The 11,761-nt window shown below is 47.9% G+C and overlaps 1 protein-coding gene across 1 annotated transcript; it reads left to right on the top strand.

Moving 5' to 3' along the window:
• Positions 1-5,089: 5,089 nt before the first annotated feature.
• On the top strand, positions 5,090-11,191 carry ANKRD9 (ankyrin repeat domain 9). Its single transcript, XM_077819399.1, has 2 exons — positions 5,090-5,610; positions 8,287-11,191. The coding sequence occupies exon 2, from the start codon at positions 8,367-8,369 to the stop codon at positions 9,252-9,254; it is 888 nt and encodes a 295-aa protein (XP_077675525.1). The 5' UTR covers positions 5,090-5,610; positions 8,287-8,366; the 3' UTR covers positions 9,255-11,191.
• The last annotated feature ends 570 nt before the right edge of the window (positions 11,192-11,761 follow it).

The raw sequence follows: 11,761 nt of genomic DNA, 5'->3' as shown, positions 1-11,761 counted from the left end.
AATTTGATCCCCCATTCAGTTGGATCATAACCTAAGGAACCGAATCATTTATATTAAAAGAATAACACATCTCTCCAACCTTTATTTGGATCAATTTCAATCACTTTATGCAGGTTTTATTAAATCAATGGCTAGAGAAAATTGTCATTTAACAAAGAGCCAGAATTCTGAATGAGATTGAAGAAAAAAAAGTAGCCCAAGGAAGGCACATGGTAATAAAAGGTTACCATAACTAAGGCCTGGTCTACTCTATAAATTTACATAGGTCTAACTAAATCACTCCAGGGTATGAAAAATCCACATCCCTGATTGACACAGTTATACCAACCTAACCCCCAGCATAAGCAGCGCTTTGTTGATAGGAGATCTTTTCTCATTGACAAAGCTACCGCCTCTATGAGAGGCGAATTAACTACACTGACAGAAGAAGCTCTCCCATTGGCATAGTAGCGTCTTCACTGAAGCGCTACAGTGACGTAGCTGCTCCAGTGCAGCTGTGCAGCACTCTAAATGTAGACCTGCCCTAAGAGTTGTGTTATTCCAATTTAGTTACACTGGTGCTATAATCACTGTCATGTGCTACGGAATCTGAGATAAGCACCAAATGATCATATATGTAACAAGATCAGCTACTTAATTCAAAGTGATAAAAACAGGCTAGACTGAAATAACAAGGCAGTGTATGTGTGTGTAAAATATATATTTAACAAATTAATGATATCATGGATATCATGGTTTGTCACTACAGCTGGGCAAACTATTTGAAAAAAAACAATTTGTTTGGCAAACTTAGCTCACTTTCCTGTCTGCGCATGATCAACCAACAGATTGCAATTTATAATAATGTGTTCATTATTCAAAGTAATTGGACAAATACTTTGTACAAACAGATAGCCTATGGGTTGCTTACAAACTGTTCTCGGTATTCAATAGTCTCAATTCAGTATTTCAGCTGTGTGATTGGACACCAAAGTCACATGGTATTGTTTCTTTTCCCCACCTGAGTGGATGGCTTGGCCTTTATAAAGCATCTCAGCTTCTGCTCAAAATACATTTGTTTTTACTACAAAGCAAATTTTGTTCAGTCACAAAACATATCTCTTGTCCATGGGCTCAAATTTGCTTTCCACAAACAAAACTTTTGTAAAAAAATGAGTAAAATTGGATGGGAACATGGTGCTGTCAAGGTTTCTTCCCCACTCTGAACTCTAGGGTACAGATGTGGGGACCTGCATGAAAAACCTCCTAAGCTTATCTTTACCAGCTTAGGTCAAAACTTCCCCAAGGTACAAAATATTCCACCCGTCGTCCTTGGATTGGCCGCTACCACCACCAAACAAATACTGGTTACTGGGGAAGAGCTGTTTGGACACGTCTTTCCCCCCAAAATACTTCCCAAAACCTTGCACCCCACTTTCTGGACAAGGTTTGGTAAAAAGCCTCACCAATTTTCCTAGGTGACTACAGACCCAGGCCCTTGGATCTTAAGAACAATGAACAATCCTCCCAACACTTGCACCCCCTCTTTCCAGGGAAATGTTGGATAAAAAGCCTCACCAATTTGCATAGGTGACCACAGACCCAAACCCTTGGATCTGAGAACAATGAAAAAGCATTCAGTTTTCTTACAAGAAGACTTTTAATAGAAATAGAAGTAAATAGAAATAAAGAAATCCCCCCTGTAAAATCAGGATGGTAGATACCTTACAGGGTAATTAGATTCAAAACATAAAGAACCCCTCTAGGCAAAACCTTAAGTTACAAAAAAAGATACACAGATAGAAATAGTTATTCTATTCAGCACAATTCTTTTCTTATCCATTTAAAGAAATCATAATCTAACGTCTACCTAGCTAAATTACTTACTAAAAGTTCTAAGACTCCATTCCTGGTCTATCCCTGGCAAAGCAGCATATAGACAGACAGACCAGACCCTTTGTTTCTCTCCCTCCTCCCAGCTTTTGAAAGTATCTTGTCTCCTCATTGGTCATTTTGGTCAGGTGCCAGTGAGGTTACCTTTAGCTTCTTAACCCTTTACAGGTGAGAGGATTTTTTTCTTTGGCCAGGAGGGATTTTAAAGGGGTTTACCCTTCCCTTTATATTTATGACAGGTGCCCCTAGTTCATGGGAGCCGGAAGGACTGCAAAAGCGGAGATGGGGAGGAAGCAACCAAAATGAGCCAAATCTGGGTGGCATTATGACCCCATGTGTCAGATTGCAACACCACTCACGCAAATTTGGCCCAGCCACCCTTCCATAATGACAGAGGGTCAACTAGGCCAAATTTCAGTGAGCTGCATTATGCCCTGGTACATGGGGTAGCAACAGCACTCACTCACATTCACTCAAATTTGGCTTAGCCACCCCTCTGTCATGCCAGCAAGGATGGGGCTACACTGTTATACCACCCAGCTCCAATCAGGGCCAGAGGAAGGACTGGACCCCCTTTTGCACCCCTGCCAAGTTCAAGTTCTCAAAAGTGAGGGGGCATGGCCCCCTTTGTTTACAAAAAAAAATGAGGGGAATGGCCCTTTGCCCCCCACCCCCATCCAGAACTCATGCCCTAGTTGTCGGTATGTTGTACACCAGAGCCACTTACAACATTGTGGCAACAACAAAGATAGAACTCTGATAGTTCTGCTTAAAAAGCAAAGGCAGTTTGCCTGATTGCAATATAGGGCCTATGAGACCCAGTTGATCAGTTCTGATTCTATCTAGCAGAGGGAAGTGATACACATTTATATTAGACAACTCATAATATATTTAATTCAAAATTGCTCAAAATAAAGGATGTAGGTTTAGCTATTTTAAAATAGTGATCATTTTGATCCTGAGCTTTTGTTCAAATTAACCAGTGACTGAATTAATAGGATTGAATTTAAATGTCAGTGCAGTGTAATTAGCAGGAAGTGTATATACATGAAACTGAATACAAGTGACGACGGATACTCTGTGCCTCCTGAGATGCCTCTCTAGCTCCCATTTTATTATATATTACAGTGTTTATTACAGTGTTGTTAGCATACTGTGCACCTCTCATACATCTTGGGATTAACATACTGTGGGCAGAGAGGAACACCAAAATCAAATGAGTTATAGAATCATAGAATCATAGAATATCAGGGTTGGAAGGGACCTCAGGAGGTCATCTAGTCCAACCCCCTACTCAAAGCAGGACCAATCCCCAATTAAATCATCCTAGCCACGGCTTTGTCAAGCCTGACCTTAAAAACTTCTAAGGAAGGAGATTCTACCACCTCCCTAGGTAACGCATTCCAGTGTTTCACCACCCTCCTAGTAAAAAAGTTTTTCCTAACATCCAACCTAAACCTCCCCCACTGCAACTTGATTTAAATGTTATGTTATGATTTAAATGTTGCTCTCCTAGCTGCATAGAATATGGACAATAAAAGGAGCACTTGTTTTTGGCAAACTTATGTTGTTCATATGGTTTAGGGGGAGGGAATACAGAATGCAATTATCTGTTTCAGTCTGGTTTAGGTTAACTGAAAGCCATGAAGAAATGGGATGTTACATCACAAACTTGGCAATACTCCCTCAAGTGTACAATACATGTATTTAATGTGGAGAAAGCTGGAAACGCCAACAATTTTTAAAGTTATGAATAGAACCAGTGCTTCCCAGGCTATGACCTCTCTGGCACCCTGAGAAGGACAGAGAAATCCCATCTGCCATCAGCAACCCCACTAGCCAAATAAGGAATGGCATTAACAGGCTCCAAGGGGACAGGGGAATCTTATCAAGTTCTCCTGGACTGCAACACAGAGACACTGGAGGTCAAACGAGCAGAGCAAAAGCAGGAAGCACCCCATAATCCTCCTTCGAGGGTAAAGAAGGAAAAGAATTCCACAAGAGCAACAATAACGCTGGTAACCAAATATAGTAAACCCAATAATTATCTGTAATTAGCTGTAGCTCACGAAAGCTTATGCTCAAATAAAGTTGTTAGTCTCTAAGGTGCCACTAGTACTCCTTATCTTTTTGTGAATACAGACTAACACGGCTGCTACTCTGAAACCTAATAATTATCTGCATTCATATAATGCCTGGCATCCCAGAATCTCAAAGCACTTTACAAACATCAATGAATTAAGCCTCACTACAGTCCTGGGAGACAGGCAGTGTGTCAGCATTATATACCTATAATACTGACTACTTAGCACTTTTCATCTCAAAGTGTTCTACAGAGGTGTGTAACTATTATCTCCGTAATACACACACACACACACACACACCCCTTTATACAGCTGGCTGGAGACACCAACACTCTGACCCTTCCCCCTTGTGGGGTTCCGCCTGGGCTCCCACTAAAGCCACAGACGGGTACAGTGCAATTTTATAGCCATGCACCCCAAAGATTTCGAGCCCCAGTCAGCTGATATGTGCCAGCCACTGATGTTTTATTGCAATGTGAACATACCCTTGGGCTAAGGAAGTAGTCTAGGGTCACACAGCTGTGCCACACTTCCCAATACCCAGTCCCAGGGTGTATTCATCAGACCACACTTCTTCAATTTGTAACTAACAAATTACTGGCACAACCAAATGGCAACTGACTGGGCAACAATAGGGTGACCAGATAGCAAGTGTGAAAAATCAGGACACTTTTTTTTCTGGAAGGGGTATAGTTGTCTATATAAGACAAAGCCCCTAATATCGGGAAGTCTGGTCACCCTAGGCAATGACAAGATTAAAAACTTTAGCTACAAGCACGTGCGCCTGCCCAGAGTTTAAAGGACATAACTGGCTCAAGGGCAGCATCAGCTATTTCCTCCGTCCCCCTTCGGGGACCCTCTCGTGCCCCTACAGGGGGGGCGGGTAAATAGGCGCTTTCCTTCCCCTAACTCCCCACCTGCCTTTAAAGAGCAAAACTGGACTTTGTCAGAACGAGAAGAGTGGCAGACACCCCTTCAAAGAGACCCCGCCCTGCCCTGCCCTGCCCCCTTGCGCTGGCCAGTCCCAAACCTCCCAAGAAAGCGTTAAGGAGGGGAGAGGGCGGGGGAGGGATTTTGCTGGCCCAGCTCAGCTGCGCTCTCTCTGGACTAGACAGACACCCGGCCCGGCCCTGGCACGAGCCCTCCCGCTTCCCCACCCCTCGCCGTACAAAAAGCCGCCCGACAAGTTTCTTGGAACTTTGCCTGCCCTGACGCAAACAATGGTGCAGGGCCCCCATCCTCCCGGGGCAGCCAATAGGCAGCTGGGAGACCCGGTTGCCACCAATCAGAGGGAGCTGGACAGTTCCCCGGTCCTGACTGACCTTCAGCCGGCTGCCGGGGGGGGATAAAAGAGCCCAGAGGCGGCAGCGGAGGTTTGGCTGCCGCAGCTGCCGCCCCTCCCGCCTTAGAGCCAGGCGGGGACCCGGCGCGGCCCGAGCCAAGCGGGAGGCAGCGCGAGCCCCACGGGGAGCTGGCCCGGGAGCGGCCGCCGTGGCCGAGGGCTCCCGCGAAGCGCCCCCCCAGCTCATTCAGTGAAGCCGCAGCAGCGCCTGGAAGCCGGGGCTCGGCAGCGGCCCGGCCAAGCCGCAGAGCGGGCGCAGAGAGAAGCCTCCCCGCCCCCGGGTGGGCGCCGCTGCCCTGCGAGCAGCCAGAGGTGAGCGCCGAGCCACGGCTCTCCTCCGGCGCCTGCTGCCTGGGCTCGCCCGGCCGCTGCGCCGCCCACTGCGCGCCGTGCCCCGCGCCGGTCTCCCCGGCCGGGAGCGCCGGGCTCGGCCAGGGGTGCCCGGGAGGAGGGACCTGAGGCGGGGAGGGGCAGATTCCGGGAAGGCTGAAGGGAGAAGATGGAGACTCGGGGAGGGAGCGGGAGGGACGGGGCAGGAGAAGGGGCTGGGCTGGGAGGGCGGGTGAGGGCACAGGAGCCGAGAGAGGGGACGCGGGGACAGGGAGAGGCAGCTTGGGGGTGGGACAGGATCGGAGCTGGGCGAGTGGGGGGAGGGTTGGGGACGGGACACAGGGAGCTGGGTCACGGGGGGTGAGATTTGGGGACGGGGCACAGGGAGCTGGGTTACAGGGGTGAGATTTGGGGATGGGACACAGGGAGCTGGGTTACAGGGGTGAGATTTGGGGATGGGACACAGGGAGCTGGGTCACGGGGGTGAGTGGGGGGAGGGTTGGGGATGGGACACAGGGAGCTGGGTTACAGGGGTGAGATTTGGGGACGGGACACAGGGAGCTGGGTCACGGGGGGTGAGATTTGGGGATGGGACACAGGGAGCTGGGTTACAGGGGTGAGATTTGGGGATGGGACACAGGGAGCTGGGTCACGGGGGTGAGTGGGGGGAGGGTTGGGGATGGGACACAGGGAGCTGGGTCACGGGGGTGAGTGGGGGGAGGGTTGGGGATGGGACACAGGGAGCTGGGTCACGGGGGGTGAGATTTGGGGATGGGACACAGGGAGCTGGGTCACGGGGGGTGAGATTTGGGGATGGGACACAGGGAGCTGGGTCACGGGGGGTGAGATTTGGGGATGGGACACAGGGAGCTGGGTCACGGGGGTGAGTGGGGGGAGGGTTGGGGACGGGACACAGGGAGCTGGGTCATGGCGGGTGAGATTTGGGGATGGGACACAGGGAGCTGGGTTACAGGGGTGAGATTTGGGGATGGGACACAGGGAGCTGGGTCACGGGGGGTGAGATTTGGGGATGGGACACAGGGAGCTGGGTCACGGGGGTGAGTGGGGGGAGGGTTGGGGACGGGACACAGGGAGCTGGGTCATGGCGGGTGAGATTTGGGGATGGGACACAGGGAGCTGGGTTACAGGGGTGAGATTTGGGGATGGGACACAGGGAGCTGGGTCACGGGGGGTGAGATTTGGGGATGGGACACAGGGAGCTGGGTCACGGGGGTGAGTGGGGGGAGGGTTGGGGACGGGGCACAGGGAGCTGGGTCACGGGGGGTGAGATTTGGGGACGGGGCACAGGGAGCTGGGTCACGGGGGGTGAGATTTGGGGACGGGGCACAGGGAGCTGGGTTACAGGGGGTGAGATTTGGGGATGGGACACAGGGAGCTGGGTTACAGGGGGTGAGATTTGGGGATGGGACACAGGGAGCTGGGTTACAGGGGTGAGTGGGGGGAGGGTTGGGGACCAGGCACAGGGAGCTGGGTTACAGGGGTGAGTGGGGGGAGGGTTGGGGACCAGGCACAGGGAGCTGGGTTACGAGGGTGAGTGGGGGGACATTTGGGTATGGGGAATAGGGAGCTGCGGTATGGAGGTCAGTGGAGGAGATTTGGGGACAGGGCACAGGGAGCTGGGTCACAGGGGTGAATAGGGAGATTTGGGGGGGTGGGGAACAGGAAGCCGGGTTATGGGCGTGAAATTTGGGGACAGGGAGCTAGGTTATGGGCGTGAGATTGGGGGGTGGGGAACAGGGAGCTGGGTTACAGGGGTGAGATTTGGGGATGGGACACAGGGAGCTGGGTTACTGGGGTGAATGGGGGGATATTTGGGGATGGGGAACAAGGAGCTGGATTACAGGTGTGAGTGGGGGGAGATGGGGGGGGGAACAGTTGAGTTAGGAAGACTGAGACTTTATAAAATTATAAGTTATATTCGCCTCTGATGGGCTGAAATTTCTCAGTCAGATTTATCAGCATATTGCATTTGAAAAAAGCTTGAATCCTCTGAAGCTGGTAATTTCTTGTTAAATTAGATTTGTTTGCTTGTGTTTCCAACTCTGGACTTCCTATCTTAGCCTTGCTTTGTTTGCCTATAATTCAGACAAAGGTGAGGCGGGTTAGTGCATCTCTACCATTTTGTATATTATTGAAAATATGTGAACATATGCCTCCTGAGCCAAAAATGTACAAAGCTAGAGGAACCCCAGAACAGTTCTTTTCCACTCAGTACCTTTGTCAGGATGGCAAAACATAAGCCTTGTTTACAAGGAAAGGCACCGTCTTAGTCTCTTGGTTGCCAAAGTGATTCATTTGACACATGCCCTACCACCTTGAAGATTGCCTCAAGGCTGTTTAAACAGGACAGTGACTGTGAGGAGATCTCTGTGGCCTTGGGAAAGAACATTTCAGTTTGGACCAGATTGATAGTTCAGTTTGCTGAACTGATCAATCTGAATCAGCCTTGCCCTCAACATAAAAGTTAGAAATTAACTGTGATTAAAAGCACAACCAGAGTTGCGGGAAAAAAGAACAGGGCTTTGCTGGGGAGAGGTATGTGTGTTACTGTGCTGTCCCCAGGTTCACTGGGGAAGGGGGAGTGACTGACTGACTAGCAATCATTAAATCGTGTTTTTGGTTTGTTTTTTTGGGAAGTGTTTCTGTAGGTCTTGGACCTAATGAGGCATTTTGACAACAAAGTGGGGAAAAGCCCCTCCTGAAGCCCAAGCTCAGCGATGCCCTGGAACGTCAAATGGCTGAACAGTTACAGCAGCCACAATTCCCAGTCCCAAAAGCAATGTAAGAAATCCTCCTTCGCCTTTTACCAGGCAGTGAGGGACTTGGTGCCTGTGTGGCTTCTGGAGGACATAAGGACAATGGAGGCCTTTCACTGGGAAGAAGGAGGAAAGGTGAGCACCTATTCTCCCTCTGAGGCTCTTCTCTATGCCCTGGTGCACAACCACCAACCTTACGCTCAGTACCTACTGAGTAAATTTCCTCAGAGCGCCCTGGCCATACCCAGCCAAAACTTCAGCTGCTGCCAGTCATCAGCTCCTCACCTGGCCATGGCAGTTCGCTACAACCGCACCCACATCCTCTTCAGAATACTGAAAGCCATCAGAGGCTTTCCAGAGAAAGAGAGAGCCAGCTACTTGGACCGCAGGGGATGCAGTCGCGTGGAAGGCAGCAAAACTGTCTTGCACGTGGCCTGTGAACTGTTGAGACCTGAATGTTTGCTTTTATTGCTGGGTCATGGGGCATCGCCCTGCTTACGTGATTGCACTGGGAATACCCCCTTGGACATCTTGCTCCAGCAGATTTCTCAGACCCCTGCGGTTAACATGCGCACCAAGTTCCTCTTGCTGGACTCCCTTTTCCTCTTCATGCCTCAGGAACTCCAATTTTCAATGAAACAGCAACTGCTGGACAATCCTCAACACTGGGAGGACCTTTTGGGAGAGAACAGATTCCAGTGGCTGGCAGGTTTAGCTCCTACATCTCTGTTCATCACAGCTATGCGTGTCTTAATCAGGAGCATTTCACCTGAACAATTCCCAGAGGCACTGGAAAATCTGCCTTTGCCACAGTTTCTGAAGCCTTTAGACTTGAAATTGAAGAGCTAGGGGATGTGCCCAAGAACCTCCAGCTTGTGTGGTTTCAGTATAAAGAGCTGTTAATGCAGAAGTGGGGCAATTCTCTTGTTTTAATTAGTACATGTTTTTAAAAGGATTGTATCTGGCACTTTACATATCTTTTTATTTAAAGATCATTGTGGTGAGTAATTTTCACACCACTTTTTATAAAAGTATTCTATGGTATGTGTAACTTAGGATTCATGGGTGTATATATCTGTAAATAGGTATAAATAGACCAGTGGCAGATATGACTGAAATAGAAATCTAGCAATTTTAAGCTCTGAAGTGACACATCCATGTGAGAGTGGTAGAGATAGGACAAAACCAAAGGGCCTATCTTTCATTTAACCATGGCACAATTCTGGAACAAAATAATTTATTTTTACAAGTATCATAGTTGTCATGGAAGAATATACACACATTAAGGAACAGGTGAAAAATTCTTGATCTTATACAAAAACCAAGGTATTTTTAAAATAATCTAATTAAATTAGGATGGCAGGAATATACATCTGAACAAAAATGGCCATGTGTATGAAAACTGGATTATTTTCCCATAATGTTCTGTGTTCCCTTTGTCCTTCAGTGAAATCCGAGGGGCCTAGTTGTCATTTCTTCTTTTTACTGTGGAGGGAATGGAAGGAGCAGAAAACATGCTCTCTTTGGCCAAGTTTCGGTTAGAGGGAGGAAGGGGGTAATGCATCATGGTTTCATCCTCTGTCAGTCCTGCAGAAGCCCCTTCACATGAACACTCTATGTCTGAAGTGCTATCATCTTTGGGGAGTGACTAGGAAAAGAAGGAGCAGAGCTGGGCAGAGCCATTCTCCTTACTATTGTCCTCCTGCAAACCCACAGGGACTTTTTTGTGCAAACTGATGTCTGTATTCTGTCATGTGGATTCTTTGTTGTCATTCCCCATCCCTACCCCAAACATGTTGACATAGGTTGTTGAAAAGCCTATGGCATCCTTAGTCCCTGTGAGTATTTAGGGGGTAGCTTGGATGCACTGGACCTCCACCTGAATATCTTGACCCTGAGTGGATGACCAGAGATCCATGAAATATTCCCAGAGATTCTCCAGACATCTCTGCACTGGGAGGGCTATGCCCTTGTCTGCTCTGCAAGGAGTAAACCTTGCCTTCCCCCACCAGTCATTGTAATCTTCATGGCTTCCACAGAGTTTTCCACCTACCTTTGGCCCTACAGGACATTAGCTGAGCTGTCGGGTTGTTTTGCACTAAGACTCTTGCCATGGAGTCAGTTATTGCATTAGAGATTTCAGCCTCCTAGCTCCCTACAGGGTGAGCACGGAGCAGAAGTGAAAAGCGCTAGTTTGAAACATAAATCCCTTTGATCACGAACAAGTTTGGTGGGAAAAACTATGAAAAACACAGAGCAAGCAACTGTAAATTGTTCACAGTTCAGCTGAATAGATTCTAGAGAGTTTATCCAGTGTGGAACTCTCCTCTTTTTAAAAACATACAGTTCTACTGGATATATGATAAAATGGGAAATATTAGAGGGTTGGTATGCTTCAGAAATTTGAGATACAACAGAGGGAAAAAATAGCTTGTTTTATGCTGAGGTAATGCCTTCCAGAAAAAAAACCAAGAGGGTGATTGCTCAAGCTAATTAACACAGGAAATGCAGATCCCTTGCTGGAAGGGGGGGGGTCTTGAAATAACCAAAATATGCAATCTTTGATCCTTGAGACCCGCCCCCCCCCCCCCCCCCCATTGCCTCAGGGATAACAAAATACAGCCCTGTAGTAGAATTCACTGAACTGCTCAAAGCCAAGAATGCCTCTCACAGCAGTATAAAAACCTATATTACTGGATTCTTCATGCAACTATATCTTTCCCATTATTCCAGGAGCACTACTGTATAAGTTTATTGCATAAATAAACTAGAAGATAAAGCAATCAGTTTTAACTGTGCTGACACCGATCCTTTGCTGCCCACTCCATGCACACACAAAAAACTAGCCTTCATAACCATGTATCATAGGGATAATATACCATGGGCTGGGGAAATATAGGGTTTTGAAAGGATGCTTGGAAGTAAAGAACTGATTATTTTAGCACGTTTTCTATTCCACCCAAAGGTGTTTACTGATGTGAGACAGCAGAATTTGAGTGGTTTGTGCTCTCAGCAGAGCCTGTACATGCAGGCAACAGCCTCATTCTGCAGGGTTATTGTATTAAAAAAACTAGACTATTTTATTCTCTTTCCTCTCACATCTGCTTTTCCTGCTCCCCCAGCCCTCTCAAATGGTGCAGTTGCCACTTTCCACAGCAATTACTCACTGCAATGCTAGCATAAAACTTTTACTCACCTCCCTCAGCAAGAAGAGAGGGTGTATGATGCAGAACATTACACATTCCTATTGCTCCTTCCCTAGTGAAAACAAAAGAAAAGATTAACATGAATATATTGTATCATGATCATTTCCCAGACTCCTGTAACCGTGCCTTAGTGGGTCACAACTGAGAATA

Source organism: Eretmochelys imbricata, chromosome 6, assembly GCF_965152235.1.
Source record: "Eretmochelys imbricata isolate rEreImb1 chromosome 6, rEreImb1.hap1, whole genome shotgun sequence".
NCBI lineage: Eukaryota > Metazoa > Chordata > Testudines > Cheloniidae > Eretmochelys > Eretmochelys imbricata.
Note: the sequence above shows the minus strand (reverse complement) of the source record. Positions and strands in the feature narration are given on the sequence as shown.

What these genes read in the sequence shown, in the direction of transcription:
- ANKRD9 (XM_077819399.1), top strand. Translation starts at nt 8,367, where the DNA reads ATGCCCTGGAACGTCAAATGGCTGAACAGTTACAGCAGCCACAATTCC.